The sequence below is a fragment of the Lacerta agilis genome, chromosome 7 (assembly GCF_009819535.1).
Source record: "Lacerta agilis isolate rLacAgi1 chromosome 7, rLacAgi1.pri, whole genome shotgun sequence".
NCBI lineage: Eukaryota > Metazoa > Chordata > Lepidosauria > Squamata > Lacertidae > Lacerta > Lacerta agilis.
Window position 1 is genome coordinate 83,475,066 of NC_046318.1, and position 16,798 is coordinate 83,491,863.

A 16,798-nucleotide genomic window follows, 5' to 3' on the forward strand; every position below is an offset into this window, starting at 1 on the left:
TCGCACAGAAGTGCTAAATCACACTTCGCACATGTGCAGAAGCACCAAATCGCGCCATGTGCCTACGCAGACGTGGCGCTTCGAGTTGCGGGCTTTTTACGTTACGGACGGGCCTCCGGAATGGATCCCATCTGTAACACGAGGTACCACTGTAAAACTGTAGAGTTGGAGGGAACCCCCCCCCCCGCAGCAAAAAAAAAGGGGGTCATCAAGTCTAACGCCCTGGACAGGCTAAGATAATTGTCATTGTTGTCGTCGTCATCATCGGGGATAAAAATATTTCTCGCAGCTGCAACCATTCAAGTCCACAGAACCCGCAGAACTTGTGCACAACAGCCACCTGGGTTTTGTGGTCAGATATGGCTCGGTATCCGAGTGCAACGCCGCCGTGTCACATGCAAACAAGCCCTGCCTGAGTGACCCTCCGGAGATGAGCTACAAAGCCAGCGTGCGACCCCTTTTTGGGGTCCCCTCCGCGCCGGCGTGATGCAGACCCACTGCGCCCACCCCAAGCGCCGACCCCTCAAGCGGCGGCCGCCCGACTCAGGTGGTCGAACCAAAGTCGGCACCTGCTGGAAGAGAAGCGCGGCTGGCGGCGGTCGGCCCCGATCTCGGCCCGCAGAGCTGCTAAGAGAGAAAGAGAGAGAGGGGCTCCCAGGAACGCCAGCGGTTAGAGAGGGTGTCAGAGGGGATAAGCGTGAAGGCGATGTTACAAGGGGGGAAGCCGAGTGGAGGCGAGAGGAAGCTGCAGGAGAGAGAACGCGGCGGAGTTGGCGTCTACGTCTAAAGGACAGAGGGAGGTGCTCCACGAGCACACGCACCCTACCATGGCGTTCCTCCATATAGGGCTTGGGTTTCTTTCTCAATTTGGACGACTTCTTATTGTTCCTTTCCAGGAGTTCTTTAATGTGCTGAGTCACTGGGGAACAAACAGAACGATGAGGACCACGGAATGGAACACAAAGACAGCAAGAGAGAGAGAGGGAAAGAAAGAGGGGGATTGGGTTTTTTTGGGGGGGGGGTACGGATCTCAAACACAGGAAGAACAAAATAAAGGAAATTAAATATATATATATAAAATGAACGAGAGAGCTCTGCTTTCAATGCCGGCCGGCTTAGGCAGGTCTTTTCCCCCTGTGCCTTACCTGGGTGTCACTGGAGAGGAGCTAGAATGCACCAGTGGTACTGAATAAATGCTGGGAGGGAGGGGAGCCCAAAGGCCATGTAGTCCAACCCGCTGCAATTGCAGCCAACCATCTCCACAGGCACAGTGGGTCTGCATTAAGGACCTGCCAAAGGTCTTACGAGTTTCAGTTTGGTGGGGTAGAAACTAGTGATTCTGGTGGGGCGGGAGCCTCACACCCCTAAACTCCTATGTTTTAATCTTGTAAATATATTATTATTATTATTATTATTATTATTATTATTATTATTATTATTATTATTATTATTATTATTATTATTATTATATTGAATTTATATACCACCCTATACCCAGGGCGGTTCACAGAACAAAATGAAAAAATGAAACCACAAAATATATACCGTATTTTCCGGCGTATAAGACGACTGGGCATATAAGACGACCCCCAACTTTTCCAGTTAAAATATAGAGTTTGAGATATACTCGACCGCAGATTCTCCACCCGGCGTATAAGACGACCCCAGACTTTTGAGAAGATTTTCCTGGATTAAAAAGTAGTCTTATACGCCAGAATATACTGTAACCAAAATAAAAAAACAACAACCCAATAGCCCAATTTGCTACCTCCCAAACCTATTTAGCGCCGTTCTGTCCACTCGCTGCAGGTTCTTCCCCTTTCCTGGATTATTCCCATGGATGAGCCCATCCAATCGAGGGTCACACAGTGAAACGAGGATGGTGTCATAATCAACGCAGTAATTGATATTTGACTCCGCAATGACTGCAAGCGAGAGCAACCGAGAACCAGGAAGGTGAATAACGGTTTGGGGCCAGGATGCGTTGCAACCAGAACAAGAACCTTGGCGCGTCTTGCTCAGAGAAGCCACGACCTGTAAGCTGAGGACAAATCCTGGCTGCAGGTTTGCTTGGAGCAAAACAAACCACCCCCCTTGGTTCAGGCGAAATGCTGAGCCAGGGATCGCGGTGTCAGGGCCAGGAGAAGGATGCTTTTCCAAGCACCTCAGGTGGAAGCGAGATACATGCAGGAATGTAAGAAGAGGCTTCCGGATCAGGCCAGCGGCCCACCCCACCCCAGGTGATCTGTCTCACCCCCTCCCTGACAAAATGTCACCTTTATTGGAAGACATTTTTTGATCCCAGCAGGATTTCAGCCTGTCTGTAGGTCGATCACCTCTGGCTACCCGCAACTGCCATCTTAATATTATCTGCCGACTTGTTTTCTTTTTATTCTACCTATCCTTCGAGGCGACAGCCAGAGCAGCTTATAAATTCAAAATTCCTGGGGCATTTCTGTTAAAACTGGCTGGGGTTTTATAATAATACGGTTCCTTAAATAAACGAGCACACAGCAAACACTTTGGGGTTGCCGGCGCATCGAAAGGTATCTCCAGAGCGTTCTGTCATAAGATAATTGCAACCACTTTGCCATTTGATTCTATTTTTTACTGCGCTGGCCAGCTGGAGGGGAGTTTCTGCCCTTCCAGAAATACCTTTAGTGCAGCCTTCCCTATCCTAGGACTCTCCAGGTGTCTGGGGCTACAACCTCCCACCAGCCCCATGGAGTCGTAGCCCCAAACACCTGGAGGCAGAAGGTTTGGGAAGGTTGCCTAGGTGAGTTTCAGCCTACCTACACCCCAACAGCCACTGGGATTTTAATAGAACACCCCAACCTCTTTATAACTGTCCTGGCGACATCTAGGATCGCGCTGAAGGTAAATGATACTCCGTGATGGTAGAGATAAAAAGGGAATCAAAGAATCATAGAGCTGGAAGGGACCCCCAAGGGTCATCCAGTCCAACCCCCATGCAATGCAAGAATCTCAGCTAAGGATGGGCACCGCTAGCCCTGAACCCCTATTCTCTCCAGGGCCAGATCCATCCTACTCAAGGGTGGAAGGGGACAGAATGAATGAATCCTTGGGCTGGCACTGTGCAGGAGCTCTTCCAAGTGACACGACTCCAGCGGCAGGGAAAGCATGGCTCCTGCTAACATAAAATGGCACAGGGTGGAGCACAGATACAAATGAATCGAGGACTCGACTGGCACACGTCAGGTGCAGATGGGTGCAGGCTCTTCCCCAGTGGTTGGAACAGGAAAGAGTGCTGCTGATCACTACTGGCACTCCTGAACTGTGAGGCTTACAGAGAGAAAAACCCGGCATGGATCACAACAGTGTGCAAGAAACGAGTTTGATGTGCTCACGATGTGGCTCAAACCGGCGTGGCTGTGTTTGTGTGTGCCTGTTGGTCACCAACAGATGAGTGTTCCCATTCTGAAACCCCTGGATAAAGCGAGCAAAGAGCCGCCGCCCCCATTATTCACTCTCTGCCCCCAGAGTCATATTTGAGAGAGAGGAAAAGACAGAGAACCCCACTGTTAACCCCCCCCCCATTGCACGAGGATGACATGACTGTGTGCTGCCGGCATTGCGGTTGCTTGACCAATCAGCACTCTTCCTGCTCCGGGCTAATTTGCAAACCAGAGGGGGGGGGCTGTTGCATGCGTAGCAAATTCTCAATGGTAATTATCGGCACGGCAACCGGCTTTAAAATCCGGGTCGTGTGTGGGCGGAAAGAAATAAAGGAGTTGTACTCCTAAGAACCAGCCAGGAGAAACGGGATTTTGCTGGCGGGAATCGCTGTCACTTCAACAACGTCAGAAATGCAAGTCCGACACCTCATTTCCCAGAGGAGCAAAACAGATGCCTCTGGGTGTCCCATAAGCGAGGCAAGGAGACAATGGCCTTCCCCTGTTGTTTGCTCTCCAGCTGCTGGCAGCCCAAGGTACACTGCCTCTGAAGCTGGAGGTTCTATTCAATTATCACGCCTAATTACTGCTCTTCTGTTTCCATGTCAGAAGAGCAGTAATTAGGTGTGACAATTTTAAAAGCCAGCAAGGTAGGCTCTGTTTTTATGGGTTTCAACTCACATTTCTGCAGCTTCTAAAGGAAAGGGAGCCTCTTCTACAGTTTCCAGACAGATAATCTAATCAACCAGTCACATGTAGCTGGGGAAACAAACAACCTCCCTCTGCAGCACAAAGGAGGATGGGGCTGAAAGGGAGCCGGGGACTCTTATCTCTCTCTCGATCTCTTGCTGAGCAGGGTCCTTTCAACACCCCCTTTTCTCTTTGTAAAATAAAAAGCATGATCCTCTTTTGGCCCCTGGGCAATTCAGCTCCAGGGACCACCATTCACTCCATAAGACGCACAGATATTTCCCCTTACTTTTTAGGAGGAGAAAAGTGCGTCTTATGGAGCGAAAAAATACGGTAATGAAGTTTTGTGAACTGGTCAGGTTTCGCTTTTTGTTTTAAAGAAGGCCTGTTTTTGAATGCCACTACATGCCAGGAACAGGGTTGGCAATGGGCGGGGTTGAAATGCAAATGATAAACTATAGAAAAGCTAAGCAGATGCGGAAATATGGATAGCGAGGTGTGGGATCTCGTAGGCACAGCAGAGGAAAAGGGGACGTTCAAATGAAAATCAACCCAAATGGTTTAAGAAATGATTGAGCGGCCAGCTTGGGGGGGGGGCTGTGTGATGGTAATTCCCTCCCTCAAGATCTCTCTTCTCTCTCCCCCCCCCCATTTTAACCACAACTAGCCATAACAAATACAGAGTGAAGGTAGGCCCAAAGTTCACTGAGTCCATTAGATAAACCTATTGGTTTTCAACTGTATTTTTATTGCTCCTCCTGTTTCTTGCGTTGCATTTCATTGCGTTGCATTTTGAGTCCTACAGCATTTAAACTGGGATGCGGTGAAATGCAATATAGAATAAGCAACAGAAATCAAATTAAAAAAATCATACAGCCTCTTGCACACTGCTTTTAGGGTTGCTACAACCAGCAGAAAAAATATATTAAGTGGTCATTAAGACCCTCAGTGATTTATAAGTTGGGCGGGGGGGGGGGCAAGGCTATTTGGGAGCCATCATTCTAAACTATAAAGCCCCCAAATGTTTTAGATCAGGGGTCCCCAAACTAAGGCCTGGGGTCCGGATGCGGCCCAATCGCCTTCTATATGCGGCCTGGGAATCAGCGTGTTTTTACATGAGTAGAATGTGTCCTTTTATTTAAAATGCATCTCTGGGTTATTTGTGGGTCACAGGAATTCATTCATTCTTTTTTTCAAAATATAGTCCGGCCCCCCACAAGGTCTGAGGTTCAGTGGACCGGCCCCCTGCTGAAAAAGTTTGCTGACCCCTGTTTTAGATGTTTCCTCAAATCATTTGAGTCAAATGGGGAGCTGCTCCAAACCCTTGATCATTTGGGCTGCCCTTTCCCAGCCAACCATTCAAAGAATCGTGGAATTGTAGAGTTGGGAGGGATCCAAGGGTCATCTAGTCCAACCCCCTGCAATGCAGGAATCTCAGCTGAATAATCCCTGACAGATGGCCACCCAGCCTCTGACGGCCACCAGTTGCTCTGATGTCAGCTGTCTCCCTTGCCACACTGCTTTCAGCTCAAAGGCCTTTTTGCAAACAGTCCAGACTGATGGCAGCTCTCCAGCCCTGATGCTTCGCAGACCAGCCTTGCTAACCAAGATTCCTTCCAACTGGCCAGGCCAATAATTGCATTTCTAGACCTCCTGCATGCAAAACGGACTGAGCCACGCTGCTTTCCCCACTTCCTGCTTTTTTTTTTTTACAAAGCCCACCTTCTGCAAGACAATGAGGACTAGGGACTTGCTGTCCTCAAGTGGAGCCGAAGGCAGCAGCGTAAAGAAAGCGAGTTTCAAGCTGGACTTGCTTCCTGCACGTTGAACTGCAGAAAGGGGCCGTGTGGAGGTCTTGCATCCTGTTCGGTCCGAAAGGAGACTGTCTCCGAGGGATACGCGGCAAAAGGCAAGGAGGGAGCGATGCATTCCTACATCTCGTTAACCGAATCATTTCCCTCCTGCTGCTCATCAGGCGGAGAACATTAGCAGAGGGAGGGCCTTCGGTGGGGTTTGCTGCTTAATGATTTAGAATAACAGCCGTGGGTTAACAGAGCCAGCTTCAACTGTTGCAAAAGTGGGGGGCTGATGATTCAAGGGCTGCCATATTGCAGCTGACATTTATAGGGAAATGACGCAGTTGAGCAGGATGAAGGAGAAACGCAACTTTGCAAAAGAGGCGGTGGCTGACGTTTCCGAGAGAAGGTGGCGGGGAGGGGGGAGCCCCACCCTCCTTGGTCTTCCCTTTTGACTCAGGGGCTCCCAAATGCCCACTCAGGGCAGTGGTGTCATTTCTTCAGGACAAAACCCATCCGGAAACCCCAAACCACCCACCCCCCAAAGCACACGGGCACCATCAAAATTCAACATTGCTCGGCTTGTTTTTCGTTGTTGAATTTGTTAATGTTGCTAATATTGTTTGGCGGATTATGAGTGCATAGCTATCAACCTTTCCAGGTTTTTTGTGGGAAATTCTCTTATTATAGCATTGGGAAACAGCAGGGAGGGTGGACAGCTATGTATGAGTGTTGTATCGCTTTGTGAAATTTCATAATATGACTTTTCTTGCAGTTGTGCAGCTGGGCCTATTTTTTGTCATTAATAATAATAATAATTTATTTGTACCCCGCCCATCTGGCTGGGTTTCCCCAGCCACTCTGGGCAGCTTCCAACAAATATTAAAATACATTAAAATGTCACAGATTAAAAACTTCCCTAAACAGGGCTGCCTTCAGGTATTTTCTAAATGTCAGGTAGTTGTTGATCTCTTTGACCTCTGATGGGAGGGCGTGTTTCATAGAGGGAGGCTGTTTTACAGAAACGAAGCAACTATTCCAGGAATTATTCCAGCTTTTGGTTTATTTTACTTGGTCGATATTATCGGGGGGAAGCTAAAAAGAAAGGGGGGGGAAAAACCCTCATGCTTTGTGTGTTCTCCGTGTGCATGCAATGTCTAGCTCAGAGCCACCAAACTCGTTCCATGCCGGATCTCACGCTGGATTTTGCTGAGCCTCAGAATTACAACAAGAAACTGCCTTACTCCCGGAGAAGTATAGATGTTTAAAATCTTGGCCTAACTTTGCAGCGGCCCCTTATTTAACTAATATCACTAATGAAGCCTATAGATGGGCCTTCTCTAGAGCCCGTTTCGAGACAATGCCTTCAGCAGTACTGTATGGCAAATTTATGAAGGTTCCAATGCATGCGCGTCTCTGCCCCTGCATGTCTAACAAGGTAGAATCCGTTACTCACATCCTTTTATTTTGCGAATTCTATAGTGAAGAACGTGCTCGATATATTTTACCCCTTTTAACAAAGTTTACACCCTTACAACACTATTTAGAATCCTCCCCCGAAATTTTACGAAAATATCTTCTGGAGGATTCTTCAAGTCTAGTATCATATGACGTGGCTAAATTCTGGACTTTAGCTATTGAGAGCGTAAATCTCTTTTATTGAATAACACATTGTAAAGTTCCTTTGTGTAATTGCTTTATCTCTGGTGATGTCGTTGCCGATTTTTCTCTGTCTGGATTTATGATTTTCTGTACTGCTGGCTTTTGCCGTAATAAAACTGACATTGAGAACCGGGCAGCCAACGTTTCCTAACACCCTGAGCTGCCCGCTTTGGGCAGTGCTGACCAGGTGTGCCCTTCCCCTTCCTCGCTGCCTTACCTTTCGTGTCGTTCACCGGATCCATGTGCCTGTAGATGTACCCTTCCAGGTAGGAGTGGAACTTGGGCGTGGGGGGGAAGAAACCCAGGCAGATGGACATGAGCTCCCAGCCCCGCGCCAGGCTCTCGTAGCGGAAGTTCTCGGTGGTCTGCCGGCAGAGCTGGATGTAGAGTTCGTCCCGGAGGCCCTGCATGCTCCAGCCCTTGGTGGCGATCTCCAGGGCCACGTTGAGCTGGTCCGCTTTGGCCCTCCGGTCGCCCATGTACATCTGGATGAGCTTGAAGATCTCGCACGCTTCCTTCTTGACGTTGCGGTCGGTGGTCATGATCATGGGCTTCTTGATGGACTCGCTGCTCCAGGCCAGCATGTTGGCGATGGAGACCTTGCGGCGGAAGAGGCCCTGCGTGTGCTTGTTGAAGTGCTTGGAGGCCCAGTTCTCGATGTCCGTCTCCGAGGAAGGCTTTCGCAGGTTGAAGGTGGGGAAGACACAGCTGGTGCTAGGCATCATGTTCCGGTTCTGGCGGCTGCTCTCAAACTGCGCGCAGGCGCCCAGGTCCTCCGACTGGAAGGGGGACAGAGAGACAAGGCGAGAGTGACAAGGCCGGCAGGACCACCTGCCTCTATAGTCCAGGGTGGATAAAAAAATCAATGATATATAGTTGGAAATGTAAGGGGAAAGAAGGTACCTTTTATCATATGTGGTGGGAATATGAGAAGGTGAAAGGCTTCTGGGATATGATTTATAATGAAATGAAGAAAATGTTGAAATATACATTTGCTTAAAAAAAACAGAAGCCTTCTTACTGGGCATTACTGGTAAAGGTAAAGGTAAAGGGACCCCTGACCACCAGGTCCAGTCGTGTCCGACTCTGGGGTTGCGGCGCTCATCTCGCTCTATAGGCCGAGGGAGCCGGCGTTTGTCTGCAGACAGCTTCCGGTTCATGTGGCCAGCATGACAAAGCCACTTCTGGCGAACCAGAGCAGCGCACGGAAACGCCGTTTACCTTCCCGCTGGAGCGGTCCCTATTTATCTACCGTATATACGCGAGTATAAGTCGTCCCAAATATAAGCCGAGGCACCTAATTTCCCTACAAAAACCTGGGAAAGCTTATTGACTCAAGTATAAGCCGGTTCACCTTTGCCGCTGGGGTGGAGGAGGAGAACGAGCAGCCCGAAAGCAGCCCTTTGGGCTGCTCCTTCCTCTTCCTCCTTTGCTGCTGTGGAGCTCACCCCGTCGCAGGGTTTCGAACCGCCATTCTTCTGATCGGTAAGCCCTAGGGCTCTGTGGTTTAAGCCACAGCGCAATGTTCCCTTGTGTTATACAGAGAAGGCTGGGATCCTGTCCTGTTTAAGCAGGAGCCAGGGAAAGTGAGCACCTGTGGGGTTTTAATACTTCCTTAACTGATAGGCTTTCTGCCTTCTGGGGTCTAAAGTTTGCATTTATGCGAGCAGTTTTTAATAATTTGATCTCTTAGTGTGGCAGCACCTACACTTAGGAACTCCCTGCCGATTGATAATAGTAAGAGCTGTTCCCACAGTGGAACATTCTCCCTCAGGAGGGGGTGGCCTCTCCTTCCTTGGAGGCTTTAAGCAGAGGTCAGATGGCCATCTGTCATGGATGCTTTAGCTGAGATTCCTGCATTGCCGGGGTTGGACTAGATGACCCTCAGGTTCCGTTCCAGCTCTACAATTCTATGATATCACTATATTCTTTCTGGTGTCTGCTAAAAATGGTTTTGTTCATAAAGGCCTCCCCAGATATTAAGAAAGCTGTTGCGAGTTTTAAGCTGTTTTTAGTCTGTTGTTTTAACTTTTCAATAGCATTTTCCTTTTGGGTGACTTGATTGTTTTATCTTTTCCACAAACCACTTTGAGGTTGTTGCTGTTGTTTACCACCGAGTGGTGTATAAATTTTATGAAATGAAGTGAATAAATAAGTGACCAGCACCCATCGTTCAGCCCAGACACTAAGGTCCAGCTCCGAGGGCCTTCTGGCGGTTCCCTCCCTACGAGAAGCGAAGTTACAAGGAACCAGGCAGAGGGCCTTCTCGGTGGTGGCGCCCGCCCTGTGGAACGCACTCCCATCAGATGTCAAGGAGATAAACAACAACCTGACATTCAGAAAATACCTGAAGGCAGCCCTGTTTAGGGAAATTTGATGTTTGATGTTTTATCGTGTTTTTAATATTATGTTGGGAGCCGCCCAGAGTGGCTGGGGAATATATTATTATTATTATTATTATTATTATTATTATTATTATTATTATTAATAATAATAATATCTGCCCTGGAGCTGAAACCTTCCCAACTTCCTACCCCACTTGGCCAGTTACAATTGTCCCACCAATGACGTCACTTTCCCACAAATTTGGCTGGCATTGGAATCATCTCCCCCTCTACTTATTAACCATATTTCGTGGTCCAGAACCATAGTCAGAGCTGGTTAATTGATAGCAATTCGGGGGGTGGGGCGGCAGGGAAGAGTACAGGTTGGGGATAGATGCCTGACTAAGATTCCCCCCTCCCCACCCGGGGAAACTGAGGCTGAACCTTTCTGCCTGCCGCTAAGTGTGTACGACACCCCCGAGGAAATCTACCTATATACTCGAGTATAAGCTGACCCAAATATAAGCCGAGGCACCCAATTTTCCTACAAAAACCTGGGGAAACTTATTGACTTGAGTATAAGCCGGTTCACCTTTGCCGCTGTGGAGGAGGAGGAGGAACGAGCAGCCCAAAGCAGCCCTTTGGGCTGCTCCTTCCTCTTCCTCCTTTGCTGCTGTGGAGCTCACCCCATCGCGGGGTTTCGAACCACCATTCTTCTGATCGGCAAGCCCTAGGGCTCTGTGATTTAACCCACAGCGCAATGTTCCCTTGTGTTATACAGAGAAAGCTGGGATCCTGTCCTGTTTAAGCAGGAGCCAGGGAAAGTGAGCACCTGTGGGGTTTTAATACTTCCTTAACTGATAGGCTTTCTGCCTTCTGGGGTCTAAAGTTTGCATTTATGCGAGCAGTTCAGGAATGGAACAAGCTGCCTGGGGAGAGTAAAGAACCGCCGTTCTTGTACGCTTCTTAAAGAATGGTTGACTGGGGAGAGCGGGCGGCGGCATGAGCGGAGAGAAAGGGCTTCTTTCTCGCCGCCCCCACCACCCGCCTCACTCGAGTATAAGCCGAGGGCAGCTTTTTCAGCACAAAAAATGTGCTGAAAAACTAGGCTTATACTCAAGTATATACAGTAAATACCTTCTATTGGTCTTCCCTGCCATTCTGCTCCACTAACATTCATTTCTCAGCCAGGATGGAGAGAGTTAAACACTTCCTCCCCCCCCCCCCATTGATAACCTCAGTGAACAAGATGCTCATTTCTCCAATGACACCTTTCTGAACAATGGTAGCTGTCGTGGAGATATTCCTCGCAACGGCTCACGGGTGGCAGAGCAAACCGCCGCGTTTTGCAGCGGCTCCGCTCCTCTGTTAATTCGTTCAGCCCAGACTTTGCTTCTGCCAACCTGGCAAAACCTCCGGATGTTTCAGGCCACCGTATGTCGTCATCCAAAACATCTGGAGGGCACCAAAGGCTGGTGTGGGCAGCTTGTAGTTTCAAGGGCCTAAATAAACTCTCCCCTTCCCTAGGTCACAGGAAGCTTGACTAAAGGTGAACTTCTCCGTAGGAGACAAGAATCTCTTGCTGGGTCACTGACTGCGACACTAAGACACATGTGCATATTGTTATATTATCATTGCAATCAAATCCTTGCTAAGGGTATTTTTAATTACCCAGATTTGAAGGGTTTTGCGGCTTTTAAAGTCGCCATCTAAGCTCCCGCTTAGGCCCCAAAGAATCTGGGGGGGGGGGGGTAACAAATCATTTCCAAACACCGGGAAGCCTCTGGGGGCTTGGGAGCAAAGACACACAGATATACCCACTCCTAAAGCTGAGAACAGCCTTGGACTCCAAGCAAGGGAGCAAAGAGACCAGGGATGGGCTTATAATAAATCACACACATCTAAGCGTGTGCTGGGATCGGCCTGGAGGGACATAAATAGCTGTGCAAAAATGCTGAGCGATGGGTGGTGAGCTGAGAAGCCCAAACTCCATGGAGAGCGAGGAGAAGGAAGAGGGAAGCAGAGATTCCGGGGGTGGGGGAGGACACCCCTTAACTTTTATCAAATTTATACTCTGCTCGATTGTCAAGAAACCTCAAAGCGATTAACAGAAAAAAAGATAGAGCAATGAAACCATCTCTAGGAAAAATAGATTTAAGACATATGAAAAGTTAAAATAGGAACAGACCAAGAAAAATCAAAAGTCACGTCAGCTTTCTTAAGTATACAGGTGAAACTCGAAAAATTAGAATATCATGGAAAAGTCAATTTATGTAAGCAATTGTTTGCAATGGCTACTGGAGTTTAATATATGAGATAGACTCATGACATGCAAAGCGAGATATGTCAAGCCTTTGTTTGAAATAACTGTGATGATTATGGCGCACAGCTGATGAAAACAGCAAAGTCGAAATTGTTAATTTGGGGTTCTCATGAGCTGCACACCATAATCATCACAATTATAACAAATAAAGGCTTGACATATCTCGCGTTGCATGTCATGAGTCTATCTCATATATTAGTTTCACCTTTTAAGTTGAATTACTGAAAGAAATGAACCTCTCCATGATATTCTAATTTTTAGAGTTTCACCTGTATAGGTAAGCCTGCCCACATGAGGCTGTTTTTAGCAGGCACTGAAAAGAGCACAGCCGTACTTTGGAAGTCGAATGGAATCTGTTCCGAGAGTCCATTCGATTTCCGAAACTTTCGGAAACCAAAGCACGGCTTCTGATTGGCTGCAGGAAGCTCCTGCAGGCAATCAGAAGCCGCGGAAGCCCTGCCGGATGTTCGGCTTCCAAAAGAATGTTCGAAAACTGGAACACTCACTTCCGGGTTTTGATCGTTCAGGAGCCGGTTTGTTCGGGAGCCAAGGCGTTTGAGATCCAAGGTACGACTGTACAGGGAAGGTGCCTGCCTGGTATCAGTCGGCAGGGAGTTCCAAAGCACAGGTGGTGCCACACTAAAAGATCGAATTCTTACAAATGTGGAACGAGTGTTATGCAACACCCGCAATGGTGCCAGTTCTGTCAATCGATCTTGCAGGTCTCAAGTTGTTAAGGGCTTCAAATTCTAATAGTAACACCTTGGACTTGGCCCCACTGGTAATTGGCAACCAGGGCAGATCTCTGTTCTATGCCCAAGGTCTCACTCCTGTCAGCCCTTGCGCTGCAGCTTCCAGTTGCAGCGCAAGGGAAGACCCACACAGAGTGCACTGCAGCAATCTACACATGAAGTAACAAATGCACGGACCCCTTGGGTGGAAGGACTTTGCAGAGTTTCCCAAGAGCCATGGGCCAAGGAGGAAGCAGAGGGACGTTGAGGTGAAGGTCCTCCCCCCGGGACACCTTGGGTCCCAAAAAGGGCAGGGGCTCTGGGTCATGCTCCCTCACTTATGGCTCCTTCAAGGCAACTGGAAATGGCATGTGTGCCTTGGAAGCTGCCTGGATACATGGGCAAGGAAAAAAGCAAAAAAAGTGGGGTCATCAGCCGCTCAGCTGAGGCTCACCGTATCTGCCATGGCTCTCACAGAATCTTAAGAGTTGGAAGGGACCCCCAAGGCTCATCTAGCCCAACCCCCTGCAGTGCAGGAATCACAATCATCTTCCTTTCTCCCTGCCCCCCAGTCAGCCAAGAACGCTCTCTTGAACGTCCCATCCATTCGTCGACTTTGATCGGCGATCTGGCATGCAGGTAGATGGGGTTGATCTCATGCCCTGGCGGCAGTGGGGGCAGTGGGTCTGGCTGTTAAGCGGCGGGGGTGGGGGTGGGCTAGATGACACTTGGGAGCCCCTTCGAACTCTATGATTCTTTTATTCTGCTGGTGGCTGCTGAATGCTGACGGAGCTCCCTTCCTAGGAACACGGGAAGCTGCCTTACCCCAGATCAGAGAATTGGTCCGCCTATCCCAATGCTGCCTGCTCTGACCGGCAGCAGCTCTTCCGAGAACCTGAGCCAAAGTGAATCTGTCGAATGACTTCCTCCCAGGTGGCAAGAACAGAACCTGGGACATTTCTGCATGCAAACCACCGAGCTAGCTACGAACCCTGCCCCCTTTCCCCTTGAAGTCTGAGCCAAGGAAGGAAGCTTCCCTGCTTGGGATGGCATTTGACAGCCCATGTTAAACAGGCCTGGAGGGGGGGGCAGGTTGAGGGGAGGGGGGCTTCAAGCCCTCCATTTCTGCAGCTTGGCTTTCTTCTGCGGAATATGCATCTCCCAGCAACACCAGACTGCTAAGCAGAGAACCGTTTCCCACCAAGGGTTTGGATTGTTTGGCGTAGAGAGGAAGAGGAGAATGCTCTCCCTTTAGAAAGAGCAGATGCAATTAAACAAACAGAGATTAAAATTTGTTTCGGAAGCCCCTTCCAGGGTGCCTTTATGAATTAGAGAGAGAGAGGGAGATCAGACCAGGCCCCTTGATGCTACACAGAGCACCAGCCTGCTCAAAATATGACTCATCCGAGTTTCTTTGAAATCCTCTCCCCACTATGTTATTCACACAAAGCCTTTCATTTCCCAGAATCAAAATACTTTCGAGCTATTTTTTCGTGTGTGTGTGTGTGTGTGTGTGTGTGTGAATGTCAGCTGCTCAGCGCTTGCGAGATCAGAAGTGGAAAACCCCAGGACGTAGCCCAAAACCTAAGGTTTGGATACCCTGGCAAGCTTCGCTTAAGAACTGCACTTGGCTCGGTAAATCATCCTGCAGCCCCGTCTCATAGTCTTGCTTCTCATCTTTTGATTCTTATCTGTTGCCATAGCTGCTCTCTCTTATTATAGAATGAAATAAAAGAAAATCAAAGGGAGGGGGGGAGGAAAGAGAGAGAGGCGTGCATTCAAAAGCGGCATTCTTTGTAGAGGAAAGAACATGGAGAGCCCTGTCCTTCCACAATTTGAATTGTTGTTACACTTCATGTCAGCTAAGAAAGCTTTATACCAGCGCAATGTCAGATAAACACTGGCTGGGGTTTGGGCACATGAACTTGGTGTATCTCCAAGCTCACAGGAGAATCTGCTATGGGGCTCAAGTCAATCCATCAATTGGTAGACTTTTGACTTGCTTAATAACAACCCCAAGAGATAAAAAAAAATAAAAAAAAATCCTTCCAGTAGCACCTTAGAGACCATGTCTTCTTGCAGATGGTGACAGCAGTCACGAAACAAGAAGATGCCTGCTTCTTGGGAGAAAAGCAATGACAAACCTAGACAGCATCTTAAAAAGCAGAGACATCACCTTGCCGACAAAGGTCTGTATAGTTAAAGCTATGGTTTTCCCAGTAGTAATGTACGGAAGTGAGAGCTGGACCATCAAGAAGGCTGATCGCCGTAGAATTGATGCTTTTGAATTATGGTGCTGGAGGAGACTCTTGAGAGTCCCATGGACTGCAAGAAGATCAAACCTATCCATCCTTAAAGAAATCAGCCCTGAGTGCTCACTAGAAGGACAGATCCTGAAGTTGAGGCTCCAGTACTTTGGCCACCTCACGAGAAGAGAAGACTCCCTAGAAAAGACCCTGATGTTGGGAAAGATGGAGGGCACAAGGAGAAGGGGACGACAGAGGACAAGATGGTTGGACAGTGTTCTCGAAGTGACTAGCATGAGTTTGGCCAAACTGCGAGAGGCAGTGGAGGATAGGCGTGCCTGGCGTGCTCTGGTCCATGGGGTCACGAAGAGTCGGACACGACTGAACGACTGAACAACAACAAAGTTTGTTATTGGTATGATCTTTCGTGTGCATGCACATGTGTGTATCTGAAGAAGTGTGCATGCACATGAAAGCTCATACCAATAACAAACTTAGTTGGTCTCTAAGGTGCTACTGGAAGGAATTTTTTTATTTTGTTTCGACTACAGCAGACGAACATGGCTACCTACCTGTAACTAGAACTACAATGGAAGGCACCACATTGAGCCGCATGAAACCCTAAGAGATGTCCGTGAAGCCAGACTGAGCACTGTGTGGCACCTCACCTATTGCTGGACCCCCAACTCCCAACCTCCCCCAGGTACGGGGATTGCCCATGGTCAGCAATGATGGGTGCAGCTGTTGAACAACATATGGGGGGACCACAGGATCTCCAACCTGTCTTAAAGCATCTGCGGTGACTGGACAGACCAGCTGGCTCCACCAGCCTTGCCTTTAGCTCAGCGTCATCTCTTGATTCCTGGAAGGCCAAGAGGCTTCAAGGGGAGGGGAAGTAGAGACACTGGTTGGTTTGGTGGTTTAATAAAGCAAACATCTCAGAATCCTAGAACTGTAGAGTTTGGACGGGACCCCGAGGGTTATCTTGCCCGTGAAATGTAAACCAGAGGCATCAATGAAAGCAGGTCTCCAGTTTTTTAGCGAAGAACGTAAGGGCGTAAGAACAGCCTGGTGGATCAGGCCCTCGGCTCTCATTGCTCTGGCCGCTGCTGAATGCGATTGCCTGGAGAAACAGTTTGGTTTATGGGTATCACGGATAAACTGACATGGGCCAGCACAGGAAATGGATTAAGCTGCAACTGTAGGCAAGTGAGGGACGACAAATGATGCACAGAAGCGGCAGGAGCCAAAGGAGCTGAACATAGGAAGCTGCCTGGTGCTGAATCAGATGACTGGTGATGCAAAAGAACCACAGAATAGATGGAAGGGACCCCAAGGGACATCAACCCCCGTGCAATGCATCTAATTCAGCATTGTTGAGACCGATTCGCAGTGGCTCTCCAGGGTTTCAGGCATAGTCCTCTCCCACCCATCCCTGGAGACAACAGGAATTGAACCCAGGACGCTCTGCATGCAAAGCAGAGGCCCTATCACTGAGCTATGTCCCGTCCCCCAAAGGACACCGAGCAATACCAGTACAACTCAGGCTGGAGGCAACAACTCTTCTATAGAGTCAGTTCAAGGATGCCAAATATAGTGGTTTCAAAATCAGG

General features: G+C 48.7%; 1 protein-coding gene across 1 annotated transcript in view; it reads right to left on the reverse strand.

Annotated features, from left to right (window-relative positions):
• ARHGAP39 (Rho GTPase activating protein 39) overlaps nt 1–16,798 on the reverse strand; it is a 180,127-nt gene that overhangs the window by 27,507 nt on the left and 135,822 nt on the right. The window contains exons 5-6 of the mRNA XM_033155940.1: nt 7,779–8,340; nt 827–919 (exon numbers count right to left, since the gene is read on the reverse strand). Of these exons, the coding sequence (XP_033011831.1) occupies nt 827–919; nt 7,779–8,340 (655 nt within the window). The remainder of the gene's footprint in view (nt 1–826; nt 920–7,778; nt 8,341–16,798) is intronic.